Source organism: Neovison vison, chromosome 8, assembly GCF_020171115.1.
Source record: "Neovison vison isolate M4711 chromosome 8, ASM_NN_V1, whole genome shotgun sequence".
Classification (NCBI taxonomy): Eukaryota; Metazoa; Chordata; class Mammalia; order Carnivora; family Mustelidae; genus Neogale; species Neogale vison.
The window spans coordinates 90341349-90357040 of NC_058098.1; the positions used below are offsets into that span (position 1 = coordinate 90341349).

The following is a 15692-nucleotide window of genomic DNA, read 5'->3' on the forward strand; positions in this document are numbered from 1 at the left end:
CCGTTTGGAGCACTTGAAGAGGGTGGGACTGGAGGGGGGGTGGGGGTCTGTGTGTGTGGAGTGAGAGGACTCTGAGGGGTCTCAGCCTCAATCTGCAGGCGACAGAGCTGAGTGTCAGCCCGGCGGAGGCATGAGCTGGTGTGGCCACCCACAGTCATGAGTGGGGAAGGCCCAGGAAAAACCTCCAACTGGACTAACACAAGGTCTGGAGGAGCAGGCCAGAGGCTCTGAACCTGCAGATTTGGTCCCCTGCGGCTTGTCGAGGGTCAGGAAGGCAGGGCTATGTGCATAAACACAGGGCAGGCACCATCCCATGGGACAGGCCAGGGCTTGGTCAACCAGAGGTCCTGAGTGGATCTCCATGCAGGGCCCAGGCTCTCACAGCTCTGTCCTGGGACCCAGCAGGCACAGTCCGCTAGCCCCGACAAGGCTTGTCAAGGTAGACTTTGGTCCTTCAGCCTACAATCTAGTCTTCATTTTACTAAGGATCTTCCATGCGTGCACCAGGATTTTGGCCTTTAGGATTTGGCGCTGGGGACAGAGGGGGGCAAAACTCCAAAATTCCATGGGCTCGGGAGCTTACGAACACCAAACATTTATTTCCCACAGTTCTGAGGACTGGGACGTCCAAGATCAAGGTGCCCACAGACTGGGTGTGGGGTGAGAGCTGTCCTTCTACAGATTCACATTCCATCTCCAGCCCCACCATGCCGGTGACCCCTGTCAGTGTTTGTTCTTTGAGGTCACCCAATCCAGCAGCCCCTGAAGTTCACCGTATCTGAATTCCACCCAGCGCCTCAGACCCAAGCATATTACAGGTTTCTCATGGCCACCAGACTTCTGTCTTAAATATGATCAAATCAACATCCGTCTGTTACTTCGTTCCACTTGTGCTCAAAGAACTCAACCTTCTTGCTAAGTCCATTGTACTGGTTTCTGAGCCTCTCTGGAAGCATCTAAGAAGTGGCTAAGAATTGGCCCATTCATTTTCCACGCAGGGAAATCTATTTCCTTTCTTTCCTTTTTGTTTTCCCTCTCTTGGGGTGCCCACTGCCGTTGACCTCTGAGAACTGGGAGAAGGGGTCTGGGAACCCACACCCCCCACTGTCCTCAGCTGAGCCATCCCCACCACCTGCTGTGTGCTGTCCGGGTAAGACATGCCAGTGGGGAGCCTTGGAAAGTCAGAGGAGCATGGGCCCTCTAGGCTTCACGCAGAGATCAGGAGAGCGCATCTCCTCCATGCTTTGTGGTCCACTGTTCACACTGCTGCAGTATCTGCCCTGGTTTCTTAGAGACACTGTCCTGAGAAAAGGCTTTCCCTTCCATCACATCTTTGGTTTCTACTCCCAATCCCCACCCACCACCCTGAGGTCCCCAGTATGAGCCCCCTAAGGACAACCGGGGACTGAGTGTGAGACCTCACAACGTGCTCGGCATTGCTTCCCCCAACCCGAGATTTGTGGTTGGTTTGGACCACTGCCCAGCTCCTGCTTCCCTGACCTTGAGCTCTCCCTGGGTTTTGTCCTCAGCCTCCTGCAAACAGTCACTGGGAAGGATCACCAGAAGTCCTCTGTCATGACTAAATCCCAGCTGGGACCACACAAAATGCTCCCTCCCAAAAATCACTGAAGGTCTTGCAAAATTTCCATGCTGCCCATGAGGTACTTCTCAGAGAGAAGAGGTCCAAGACAGAGAGGTCAAGTGCCTGGCCTCCTGGGTTGGAGTGACACTCGTCTTGCAGAATTTCCTTTAGGGGAATAGTCTTGTCCCTTTGCTGCCCTTCCATCCTGGCCAGCGGTGCTCCTAACTCTTGCCATTATCCTTCTCTGCAGTCTAGGGAAGAACCAGCTGTGCCTGAGCCTCAGGTCTGAGGGTCTGGGGGCAGCTCTCCAGCCAAGGGCAGTAGCTGCTCTTTGTTTATTCTCTCATTCCCTGCCTGCTCCATGACTCAATTTCCCAAGGGATCAGGATGGAGGCCCTTTATCCGTCTCAGGATGCTCGGCTTCACTTCATCCTGGAGTGAAGAGACCTGAAGTGAAGAGACCACTTCACCCAGATCTCTGGGCAACATTTCCTGTGGAGCCTCTCCATGGGCCTGCATCACTTTTGGTCACGCTTTTCCCCCAAGCTGTCCCCCTGAGCCTGTCCCCTGGGGGGTCCCTTGAGCACAGTTGTTTTTTTCCATGGGCCCACAACCCCCCCACCACCACTGCACTCAGCCCTCCTGCCTGGCCCAGGCATGAGTAGGAGCCTTCTAGTGCTGTCGGGGGCCACCCAAATCCATGACCAACTTGTGGTGTCTCCTAAGACAGTCACACACTGTATTCAACTGCATTACAAATTTTAGCAAAATCTATAGACATTTTCAGTGGGATGCAAGATACAGTAGGGTGTGGATTTTCAACCCATGGCTCTGTGAACACTTACACGAAGAGACCCTTGTAGCTGTGACCTGGATGAAGATGTAGAATCTTCCCAACACCCCCAGAAAGTTCCTTCAAGCTACTCCCTGGCAATGCCCACCCACACCCTGGTCCCAGGTGAGTGGAGAGGCCAGTAGTAGAATTTTCTGAGGATCTCTTGGCAAATATCAAACATAGCTTGGTCAGGACCCTTGGAATGGAAGCCGACGTCAGCCTGTCACAGGCTGGCTACTACCCCCAGGATTCTCCTTGGGGGACATGACAACTGAATAGGGTCAAACAGGAGGAAAGTGAGGGTGCCAGAGATCATTAAGGAGAGAACAGGACAGTTGGCCATTGTACTACGTGCCTAAGACCACGCCCTTATGGAGGCAACAGAGAAAGTTTGAGGGGAGCTGCGTCTTCAAAGCATGGGGGTGAATTCCCACGGGAGAGTTTCACTAGCTCACACTCTAGAGCACGAGCAGGGTAGATCCCTGCTCTAGCCAGAAAGATCTCCCTTGCAGTCAGTCAGAAGCACGCTGAGGAAATGGGCTTACCTCCTTATGTGGCGTAGACCCATACCCCGGCACCCCGAGAAGCACTTGATTGGGTTCCTGTGTGTGTCCTGAGTCCTCTGCAAAAACAGTTGCAGCAGCCTCACACATTGGCCTTGGAGCTGAGGGAGCCCCTGGGGACGGGGTCTGGACTAACAGAAGGAAGAGCGGGTAGGCAGAGCTAGACGGTGGGCTCCCAGTAACTGTTCTCTCAGTCATTCTACGAGAAGTGCATGGCATCGGATGAGTGTGTTGTGAGTGCAGGGATGTGGTGAACCTGGAATTTCCAAAGGAGTCGTGCGGGGAGCAGAGGGCGGTCATTGGTGCTGGGATGGGTCCAGATCCGGGGATACATATGGGGATACGTGCCGAGCAAATTAACCCCCCCTCTTTCAGGTGTATGTGTAAGGAACGCTTTGACCTGCAGATAAAGAGAACACAGTCACAGGCATTCAAACAGACAGCCATTGCTCTGTATCCGATGAATCCGGGGAAAGACGGTCCCAGCTGGAGCCGCTCTAGAGTGATGCAAACAGGCGCTCTCGCTCTCTCTTTCCTGAACTGTTCCTCTCCAGGACTGTTGCCTGGTGGTCCCCAAACAGCAGATGCGCCTCCCAGCATCAGCGTCACGTCTGCACCGAAGGAAGAACGCTAGGAGAGAGCAAAGGGCAGGCTTGCATGCCTGCTGAGTCTCTCCTTCTGTAGGGAAGGAAAGACCCTTCTTGGAAGTCTCATTGAGCAAACTCCCACTGAGATCTCCTTGACCAGAGCTGAGGTCGTTTGGCTACCCAAAGACCAGTCACAGACTGAGGAAGCCGACCCTACCTTATCTTCTTAAGGGAAACAAGGTGGATGTAGCCTTGGCCTTCCAGCCTCGGTCCTGGCTGCCCTTTAGCTGCCACTTGAACAAAGAGGTTGTGTCAGCAGGAAAGCAGGGCTGGGGAATAGGGACAAAGCAGGGAATGAGTTCTCTGTGGATTTTTTTCTCATGTAATATTGGAAAACTCTGATCAACTATAGACGATGAACGTTTCTTTCAAAGGTCTTACCTCTTTAGCTTTGGGTCACTCTCCAGTGCCTTCAAACACTTATTTCATCACTGTTTTGCCCACGTTTGTCTCGTGATGTCTGATACAGGCTAATTCATCATTATCAGAAGCTAGAAGTCTCCATATTTTTGTCAGTTCACCAATTTATATTTATTACGTTTGGGTTAACTGATGCTTAGACTCATTCAAACCATGGTCTAAGCAAAGAATTTGCAAAATAAATTATTTGTTTGGGCTCACATACTCGAATCCTGGGGAGTTCTGAATAGACAAATTGCATTTGGTTCTACCTCAAGATGACCAAATGAGTCTATAGGACATTTCACTTACCGGGAAGAACAAAACGTCACAGGAAGTAAGAACCCCCACTACAAGACTTACCATGACTCCTATAGAACCCCCTTTGGGACATTCGTGTCCTGGACCACGCCTCCCCTCTCAGACCAGCTCTAGAAGCAAGATCAGCTCTGTTAACATCCTTGATGCTTTGTTGTGTTGGGTCCAGACTCACCCCTCCTTTGTAATGGCCGAGAGAAGGTATATGCTTGGGTGTACAGGGACTTAACAGAGTTGATATCCCAATAAAAAAATACAGGTAGATAAGTGGGTCCAAAAAAAAAAAATCCAATCATATACAGTCTATAAGGCTCGCTTTAGATTTAAGGGCACGCATAAGTTAGAGATCAAGGGATGGATAAAGATATTCCATGCAGATTGCACCTAAAATAGAGTAAAGGTGGCTGTACTTGTATCAGACAAAGTAGACTTTGAGTCAAAAACTGTCACAAGAGAAAAGAAGGTCATTACATAATGATAAAAGGGTCAATTCACCAGGAGGATATAACAATTATAAATATATGTGCACTCAACATCAGAGAACCTAATTATAAAATACAAATGGGGAGATCTGAAGACAGAAATAGGTAACAGTACAAAGATAGCAGGAAACTTTGATACTCCACTTTCAATAATGGCCAGATCATCCAGACAGAAAATCAATAAGATGACAGCAGGCTGGAATTATGCTATAGACCAAACAGATCTTTCAGACCTATACAGAACACTCCATCCAACAACAACAGAATGCAGATTCTTCTCAAGCTCACGTGGAATATTATCCAGGAGGGATCAAACATTAGGCTACACAGCAAGTCTTAACACATTTAAGAATGATTCCCAGTACCTTTTCCAAGCCAGTGGAGTGAAACTAGAAATCACTAACAGAAGGAAGACAGGAAAACTCACAAGTAGATGGAAATGAAACAACACACTTTTGACTAACAATTGGGTCAAAGAGAAGTCAAAGGGAAAATTAGAAAATATCTCAAGGCCTACAAAAAAATGGAAGCAGTTTGAATCTTCCCTTCCCTTCCCTTCCCTTTCCTTCCCCTTCCAAGAACCTCGAATCTCCCAGAAGGAGCTCCTTCTGAAGAAAGTTTATTAAACTTTCTTTGCCCCAGTTCCCCCATAACTTCCATATGGACACATTCCTTCTAGGCATGGGCTGGCCTACTCCACCTGGTGCGTCTAATAGGTATTCAGTATGATACTGAGCAGGGTTAACCGGCTTAGTGAAAGCAGAGTCAGGAAAAAGCAGAATTCTAAATTCTGCTTTAAAAAAATGGGGCTAACATTGTAAAAATTAATAAGGATAACACAGCTCTAAGCAGTAAATTCCAAAGGAGCTCGCCAAACATAGCACTCCCTCACCCCTGACCAGTCTTGGCCACAGGGAATAAGAATGTGCCCCAGGTGATTCAATCTGGCACCTTTCCAAAGATTTGTAAATTAAAACTAATTGAGATTAGAATGAAGAGGAGTCCCTTCCTCTCTGATGAGGATGCTGGGAAAATGGGGACCTTGGGGCGCACGGTGGTGGTGTTTCTATCCTCTCAGAGAAAGCTGACATAAGATTCTGAAGCTGACACACAGAGAGAAGGAGAGTTTGGAGTGGGAGAAGAATCTGGCCACCTTCAGGCACCTAGGTCTAGCCACCCAAGACCAGAATATCCCTATCTTTCTACAGCAAGAGGAGACAATAAATTCACCCTTCTTGCCTCAGTTAATTTGATTTGGGGTTTTATCACTTGCAAATACCAAGGTCCCAGTTCGTACACTCTACTATTCATTTGGCATGTTCTTAGACACTCTTTACTGTTGCAAGCGAATGTTTTCACGTAAATGTCTCACTTCCCCAACCAGAAAATCATTTCCTTGACAACGGTTGTTTTGCCACCATACCTGTCCCAGTACTGAGCACATGGTTAAGTGTTTTAAATATATTTATTAATGGTTATTATGAAGGAGATGTACAGTGTTAGGAAGAGGAGAGAATCTCTGATAGCAGAAATTCTTGTTAAAGGCATTCCTCTGTGTTCTGACTTTGCACCTAGCTGACCAGTCCACAAGAGAGCCAGCTGTATAATCTGGGACTGTGCCCGCATTACACAATTTATTTGGAATATTGGAAATGGCTTTCCTTTTTTATATTGACTTGGCGTTCCCAGTTAGTTTCTCACTCCTGTCAAAGATTTTCAGGAAGGTTCATCTTTCTCTGGGGGATGGGTGTTCCCCCACAGTCTCTCACAGAGAGACTCTCTCACACAGCTCTCCCCTCAGTCCAAGACAAAATATATTATAATAGTACTTATTAAGTTGAGACTGGTGCCTCGATGAACTAAAAGGCATTCTCTAAAAGGCACGTGACTGGCCTTCCTGACTGGGTGCCTTGTCAGAGGGGATAGTTCCCATCACCTGCTGAGAGAACACCAAACTCCACCCCCTTCAGCAGGGGGAGGCCACCACCTGCTTCGTCCAGAGTGCACAAGGAGTTGGTTTTGTTTTATTTTTAATCGGAGTTTTATTTTATTATTTTCTTAGCCGAGTATAATTAAAGTACAGTGTTATAATAGCTTCAGTGGTACAATGGTCATGATTCAACAACTCTATACATTTCTCAGTACTCCTCAAGACAAGTGTGCTCTGAATCTCCTTCCTTTTGGCAGGCAGATGGGCAGCTGGTCTGATGGAGGCAAGAGGGACACTTGCACCCTGCTGGCCACCCTGTACGGACTCAGCTTTATCATCATTCCACACCTTATGTGCTTCACTTGAAATCCTGGCAAACTCTTGCCTTCTACACGTTGACGTCAGCATGGTTTGGCTTCCCTTTTTTGTTTACAAATAAAAAAAAAGGCAACACCCAGAGATCTGTAGATAATAGGATTTATGTTTTACCACTGAGTCTCAACATTGGTTGGGGCATTGGGAAAGAACTTAATTTGGCTGCTGAGTGGAAAACAGGGGCGCGTGTCTTAGAAAAGATGACACGGGGTGGTGGGGGCGGGGGTTGGGGGGCTTTAAACGCCCTCGCTTGCGCAGATGGAGAATCCTAAGACGCCCAGGAGTCCAGTCTTTGAGCAGAAGCGAATACTGACGTTTTCTGAAAAAGGGACAAATTTGTGAAGAAGGAGCGTTGAGAAATACATTATTAGAATGCAGCAGACCCAGGCCTTCTCGTTAATGTCTTGACGGGGGATTGTACATATAATTCTCTGTTACCCAAGGTTTTAGCTACCCTTGGATTGCAAAGGGTAATGATGCGTTAGCTTAAATAAGACTGACAAGTCCTGGGGGCTCCTGGGTGACTCAAGTCGGTTAAGCAGCTGCCTTGGGCTCAGGTGGTGATCCCGGGTTCCTGGGATGGAGCCCTCCCCCATCTTGGGCTCCCTGCAGTGGAGGGTTCTGCTTCTCCCTCTCCATCTGGCCCTCCCCGAACACTCTTGTGTGCTCTCTCTCAAGTAATTAAATAAAATGTTTAAAAAAGAGAGAGAGAGACTGACAACTTCTAGAAGTGCTGTATGGCTCTATTTGATTAATGCTTTGACATTCTGCATGGGTGCCCTGCCTGTGTGCTTTTAGTCCTAAGTACTAATGACCCTGCTAAATGAAAAATATCTTCAAAAATTTTTCTAGACAGTAAAAATGTGATAAATGCTCATTATTTTCTTTTGCCTCTTACCTTCTTCCACTACTCTGGGTAATTTATCTTGCTGCATTCACCATCTGCAGCCTGGCCCCTCTTTCCCTCTGGCTACTCTCCCATATTGGAAACTTTGTATAAAAATACCAGTGATGACTGCAATGATATATGCTAGCTGGACCACTCAGGGCTTTTTTTCCTTGTCAATCATCACTGCACACAGTTAACGTAGGTAATTCTTTCCTGTGTGTGCTGCGTGGTAAGAATGCTTAGGATCTCCTCTCAGCAACTTTCAAGTATACAATCCTGTATCATTAACGCCCATGAGCGCGAAGCCCAGGAGGAAATCCAACAGTTTTCTCCTGGCACCCAGGACACCTGAAAATTTCATCCTCTGTGTTAACCCATCAACTTCTCCACCAGAGGGCGTGTTCCTTAGGGCACCCTAATGCCCTCAGGAATGAGTTTCATTCATTGCTCGCTCTCCCTCATGTTTAGCACGATTGCCACACACCGTAGGTGTTTTGTTCCTGAGCTCAACCGAAATGAGCCATGTTTCACGTCTACCTGTATTTCACACAACCCCGGGTGGAATGGCCCACACGGGGAAGCTTCCAGGAAGTGTCTGGGAAAGGAATAATTCAGTACTCACCTATCTTCTCAACCACTTCCCCCTTGTACAGGGGGATGTGACTGCAGAGATGCCTGATCGGGGAACCAACCAGGAACCAGTCTATGTCCATGATCAAGGACTGCAGGGGGCTGTATTTGACCCAGAAGTATTTGTCAGAGTACATGTTCTTCATAGCCTAGAACAGCAGAGGAGAGGGGGATAGGATAAAGCAGGTTGACTTAATCTGATGTCCCTAATTCTAAGCTTTTTCTTTTTCATACTATGAAGCAGAAGCCCATCAGCAATGCTCAGGATGCCATCTCCTTCTGAGCACTTGGTCTGCAGGGAAGCCTCAATATTACCAATGTTATATCCCTCTTGATGGCAGTGAAACCCAGGGAGGGTGACTCCCATGGCACAGGGGGCACAGATGGGAAGTTACAGGGGGGAATGCAACACCACGTTCCAAGCCTTGTGCTGTATTTGTTTATTCTCACTGTCCCGTGTTGTTTCTTTGCACCTTTGTGTTGTGAACTAATATGACTTCACTTGTTTTTCTGCCAGTCACTATTTCTAAGAGCCTTGCTGTTCAGTCCTTTACAGAAAAACACTGGAATTTATGATAAGTTCTCAAATTGGGGGCTGGATGGTAGAAATCAAACTAAGCAAAATCAATAAAGGAGAAAACACTTTAAGGAGTGGAGAGTGCATAATTATGGTAAGATGTAATATTATGATCGTTCCCCTTACTCTCTTCTTTCCTCTGTAGGCACCCATTTTCCCGGGCAAAAGGAATGGGGAATGGGGAAGGGTACTGCAGAATCACCTGTTTCTCGTAGATGTATCGTTCTAGTTTGTCCAGAGCAGGGATCGCCTTATGGTCCATCTTCAGGATGTAGCAAGCTCTTCGGGAGAGCAGCCGGGATGCGATGTAGCCCTGGGGCAGGAAGAACACAGTTACTGGCTGCCTGGCTCCCCGGTGCTGAACTGGTGGGGAGGACATTTGAGCCTCACTGAGGAAAGTCTTGAACATGCGCAGTGAGTGCACATGACCATTTTTCGCGAGCTATTCATTCTACCCATTCGCCTTCTTTTACATCATAGGTTTACTTTTGGCTTGTTGTTTCTATTTCTAAGGTTGTACAAACCCACAATCTGTGCCCCACTTCTCATGTTTTGCAACCAGGACCTGTAGTGTCGGGTTTGAACAATTAAGAAGCAGCAGCTGTCTGTTTCCTTCTTTCTTTTTTTAAGATTTTATTTATTTACTTGACACAGCGAGAGAAGGAACACAAGCAGGAGGAGTGGGAGAGGGAGAAGCAGGCTTCCTGCCAAGCAAGGAGCCTGATATGGGACTTGATCCCAGGACCCTGGGACCATGACCTGAGCGGAAGGCAGATGCTTAATACCTGAGCCACCCAGGCGCCCCTGTCTCTCTTTCTATTGATTTCGTTCTGCCTTTTCCTTAATTTGGGGTAAATACAGTATTTTTTTTTTATGAGAGAAATATGTTTTATTACCTGAATACATTTTTTTCAATTTATTTATTTTCAGAAAAACAGTATTCATTATTTTTTCACCACACCCAGTGCTCCATGCAAGCTTGTGGAGCATAACAAATAGCATGGAGGACAAGGGGTGTTAGACAGGAGTAGGGAATTTGGGTAAATTGGAAGGGGAGGTGAACCATGAGAGACTATGGACTCTGAAAAACAATCTGAGGGGTTTGAAGTGGCGGGGGGGTGGGAGGTTGGGGTACAGTATTCTTTAGAACTGTGCTTTCCAATATGTTCACTCCCAGCCACATGTGCTATTTAAGTTTAAATTCAAATTAAGTAAAATTTAAAATGCACTTCCTCTGTCACACGAGTCACATGCCCTGTAGCCACAAGCAGCCAGTAGCTTGTCTGTTGGAAAATACAGATATAGAGCATTTCCAACGTTGTAGAAATTTCTGCTGGACAGTGCTGCTTGAGAAACTCCTTCGCGTGGCATGCTCCCCCTCCCTGCCAACGCACACACGTTTCATCCCCTCTCCTCTCCTTTACCATCTTCTCTCCCTCCTTTCTCCATCTCAAACCCAAGCAGGCTGGAGGGGGCTGGGTTGGAGGAAGGTGGTATAGAAATAGCAATGGTAGGGGAGGCCCAGGAACCAGACGAAACCGGAGGCCACCTCACTTTCACCCCGAATGGAATTTTCTCTACAGAGTCCCAAATAATTATACAGTCTGTGAGGCTGTATGTCATACAGGGAGAGAGAGAACCTCAAGCAGACTCTGAGCGAGGCTCAGATTCGGGCTGGGGGCTTGATCTCATAACCATGAGATCATGACCTGAGCTGAACGCAGGAGTGGGACACTTAACTGACTGAGCCACCTAGGTTTCCCAAACAAAACCACTTCTTCCAGTTCCCATTTTTCAATTCTTACAAATTGCCAGTTCCTAAAATTCAAAAATAGCCCGAGGTGAAGCCTGATGGCCGTTCAAGGGGCTTAAACCGAGTTCTCACAGCTCTGGTTTTTTTGTTTGTTTGTTTTTGGTTTGTTTGTTTTTTTTTTAAGACACTTGGGGGATTTCCCTGAAATCTGCTTTAAAAAACAATTGCAGTACAACTTCCTTTAAAACTGTATCTTTCAAAAATTTTGTGTTTTTAGATATGTCCTAGAACTGCCAATGCCAATGGGGAGGAGATATGTGAGGAGGTTCCTACAAGAAAAAGAGACCAAAAGTACGTTCAAATGCCCAGTGAGATGGACTGTGACCTACTTATATTCACAGTACATAGCTCTGTCCCATGGTAAAAAGCAGCCGCCTGATCAGATGGAATGAATAGAAAACAAACAAATAAATGGATAAAGGACCCAATAACTTTTCTAAGCAGGTTCCTGAGATTTATTATTAATAGCAGTAACTGAAACTTGTAAAGATTTTGGATTAACACACTTTCCTTCTTCCAGACGAAGTATGATTTATTGCATATCCTACTGATAGTTGAAGAGGTATCGTTGTTCTGGATTTCTGCTATTCTATGATTGTTTATTCCATAATCGCTCTTTTTCTGCATGAGTTTTTCTATGAGACGCCCTAATTCACTCATTTATTCACTCAGCCCATATTTTTGAAAGCCTGTGTGCCAGGCTATGCTCTGGGTTTTAGTCCCCTCTTCTAGACACTGTCTGAGCCTGTAGTGAGGCAATTATCATGATGGTCCAATTACCACCTCAAAAGATCAAACAGATGTGTATGTTACCTGTTACACATTTTTTCTTAAAAGTGGTTTTGTTTGGGAAACCTAGGTGGCTCAGTCAGTTAAGTGTCCCACTCCTGCTTTCAGCTCAGGTCATGATCTCACGGTCATGAGATCAAGCCCCCAGCCCGAATCTGAGCCCAGCTCAGAGTCTGCTTGAGGTTCTCTCTCTCCCTCGCCCTCTGCCCCGCCCCCAAACACACACACACCCTCTCTCTCTTTCTCTCTAAAATAAATAAATAAAATCTCCCTTTAAAAAAAAAAAAGGGAAAAGCGGGGGTGCCTGGGTGGCTCAATGGGTTAAATCCTTTGCCTTCAGCTCAGGTCATGATTCCAGGGTCCTGGGATCGAGCCCCACATCGGGCTTTCTGCTCAGTGGGGAGCCTGCTTCCCCCTCTCTCTCTGCCTGCCTCTCTGCCTACTTGTGATCTCTTTTTTTTCTGTCAAACAAATAAATTTTTTAAATCTTTTAAAAAATTAAAAAGAGAAAAGTAAAAGTAAGGGAATTCTGGAAGAATTGCAAGGATATTTCTTGGAATTCAAATGCATAGTAAAGGGCTGCCCCTTCACCCTTTAGAAACCCAGTGAGTCTTGAAGAATATAAAAATTCCTTTGTGGCTTACATGTTTATAGTCAAAAATCGTGGTAGAGGAGCATGAACCTGAATGGATGTTAATGATGGCAATATTTTTTTGATTGTCGATTGTCACTGTCTCCTGAAGATTGCCACCATTTTTGCTTGGGCCGATGATGTTATAAACCTAGATTAACAACAAAGACACAATGGTTTTTCCATAAGTCCTATGCACTGGAAAGACAACCCTTCCAACCAAATGAAGCCCTCCACTTGTGAGCAAGAGACTGATGTCTGAAACCTCTTCCCTGGCATCCCAGACCGAAAACCATGCTAAAGTAAGAATGTGAAGCTCTTCTTCATGGTTTACTATTTCATATACAAGAGAAGCAATAACATCACAGAAGAAATGAAAGTGACCACATTGTAAAGCAATGGATTGCATTTTTTTTTAAAGGATTGCTATTTGGAAAGAAATAACCAAACTTATCATTTCCTTTATTGGTTATTTCTGGGATGCCATCCCAAATAGGGCATATGGGCTCTCTACCATGCTCCACATAGATGATCTTGTATCTTCCTTTTCCTCTGCCAGTAACTGCAGGGTATAAAGTCCAAAGAAAACCAACTTACCTCATATCCATGAGATTGTGTCCCAAAGATGGCCAACACCAGAAACACCACCTGAAAAACAGACCAGTTGCATCCATTCTCTGCAGGGCAGTCATTAAGGATGGGGACTTACAGAGACACTGGACAGGATAAGCACAAGTATCTCAGAAAATATACACTTAGAGACACAGATGCGTGGTCATGGGCAGTCAACAGTCCATCTCCCAGATGCGAAACACACATTCCCTCATTAGACAGGTGTTTGCTGACTTCATGCTATTTGTCAGACACCAGATTCTACCTTTATGCCCCATCCCTGACCCTTCCCAACATCATAAGCTTGTAGGCAACAAGAGCTCTTATGCAGGATACAACTTGGAGTAGGTGAACAGTGAGGAAGGACTCCTTTTACTATGAGAACACCCTGGTGTGACTCACAGTGGATTTGGATGACAGAGTGAAGTTGTGTCCTATGGTTAAAAAAAAAATGTATCAAATTCCCTTGAGACCAAGAGGGTAAATTACAGTGGGATTCGTGGTGATGAGATACAATGGATTCCCATTGTATCTATGAAAATAGGATACTTGGAGGCATGGCAAACTTTCAAGGCTGACATCAAGGAAAGCCTCTATATTCTCCTTAGTGATGCCCTCAGACGAATGTTAGGCTGATGGACCATGAGACTGACACTGACGCAGTGCTGACATTTTGCTGCAGTTGTGTGAAGAGTCTTATCCAGTGGGTAAAAGACCCAGTTTTGCATTCTCTTTTCTGAACACTACCATGTATGCCACTGCCATTGCAAGCCACTCATGAAGGATGTCTGCAGGAAGGCAAGTATTTTTAAGACCTGCAGGAGGATTTATTTACTTTCCTAACAATCACCAGTAACATTTCTCTTCTGATGACTGGGGAGGAGTGTCTGACAAAGACCAGCATACACATCTCCAACCTGCCTACTCGCCCAGCCACATGCCTTCTCTGACTCCAGGCCAGCTCCTGTGACCTCTGACACTCTTCTCTAGTCTATTTAAATGGGTCTAATACAGAGGTTTGAACAGGTGGGTGGAGGACTGACCACCATAGTAATACAATCAGAGAGAGCTCAGGAAGTGCCCCCGCCCCCCAAATAACCACCTGCCCAACACCGTGTTTAATACACCGAGGTTACAGGATTAGGTTTCAGCAACAGATCTCCTCTTGGAAAATCAAGAGACCCTTGGAGATGGAACTCTTTAAGCCAACAATCTTGAACACCTGATAGGAAGAAACTTACCATTTTGCTTTCTCCATCACCAGCTAAATGAGGATAAAGGATAGATTACTGGGGGAAGGAGTTCCATTCTAGGTCAAAACATAGACCTCTGCTCATGGAGCAGTGCAGAGTGGAGCCATGGGAGACTGGGGTCAGGACTGGGATCCGCAGGAGGAGAGATTGCACAGCAGGAACGTTGTACTGTAATTGCTCCTGCCAGGGGGGCCAGAGATAGATACATTTCAAGTCTAAACCTCATATTTACTAGAATGGAAAAATCACATTCCTCTGGCCTCAGTCTCCTCATCCATAGGATGGGGGTAATACTGCTCAGCTCACAGAATTCTTGAGGTGAATAAATCAAAGTATTTATGTTCAGCATAGGATCTCATATGCACTCAGAAAATGATAGCTGCTATTATCTTTTTTTTAAAAAATTGCCCCTTCTCTTTTAAATAGTAAATGCAGTTGTCCCCAAATGCCTACATTCCTTCTCAAGCTCATGATAGTAAGGAACTGTTATTAAGAATTCTCCAAATTAAAATTCTCTAGATATTTCCAAAATGTTTTCTTTGCATTTTTTAAGTAAATGTCTTAGAAAATAGACAATGGACCGATAAATATCTGACCTCATATTTAACACTATTGTTGCCAAAGACATTATTTAATTCAACGACAGAAGCTTAAAAGCTTGCATAGTGTTCATCTAAGACTTCTGAAATCCAAGGCATATTGGATTTGAACATTTTCTCTCAGAGCCACCACAAGAATATAAAGAAGCATAAAAAAATACTCACAAGGACTTTCATTTTGCCTGATGGGAAGAAGGTGCCGGACAAAGCTGCCGGTGCAACTCCAACCCTTTATATTAGCTTTAAGGAGTGGAAATCTCTTTCCAGAACAATTAAGTTGGAAAAGGCTATGTCCATATCTCTGACAAACACCAGCAAACTCGTTTATCAGGATTGAGACACAGCCACATAACCTGATATCAATAAACTTCATTAGTCAGTAATAAAAATCTGCCACTTGGTCACTCAGTAAATATTCCTTGCTTATCTGTGTAACATTGCAGTCAAGATTTCAATTTCCACCCTTTAAAAATATTATAGGATGCTTGTTCTACACCAGCATCTTATAGACAAACAAGTCCTACTATCTGCCCCTGATGGTCAAGTCCTCCCTTCAGACTTGAACTGGGGTTTCAGTGTCTTTTCATGTGTGCCCTGTATTTTGAATTCTTCTGACTGAAGGATGGACATAAGACTAGAGGAAACACAGTGGCTAGGGGACTCCTATGACTTAATTTCTTCTCCCTGTTAAAGTCACTTCCAATTTCCACAGACTCATGAGGAACAAGATCTAGAGAGCACTCTGCCCAATTACCAGAGTTAACCACA

General features: G+C 45.7%; 1 protein-coding gene across 1 annotated transcript; it reads right to left on the minus strand.

Moving 5' to 3' along the window:
* Window positions 1-7362: 7362 nt before the first annotated feature.
* GKN2 (gastrokine 2) lies at window positions 7363-15101 on the minus strand. Its single transcript, XM_044262461.1, has 6 exons — window positions 15090-15101; window positions 13058-13108; window positions 12474-12611; window positions 9430-9540; window positions 8643-8799; window positions 7363-7450 (listed from the first exon to the last, which is right to left on the minus strand). Exons 1-6 carry the CDS (start codon window positions 15099-15101, stop codon window positions 7368-7370), a joined length of 552 nt encoding a protein of 183 aa, XP_044118396.1. The 3' UTR covers window positions 7363-7367.
* Between the last annotated feature and the right edge of the window lie 591 nt (window positions 15102-15692).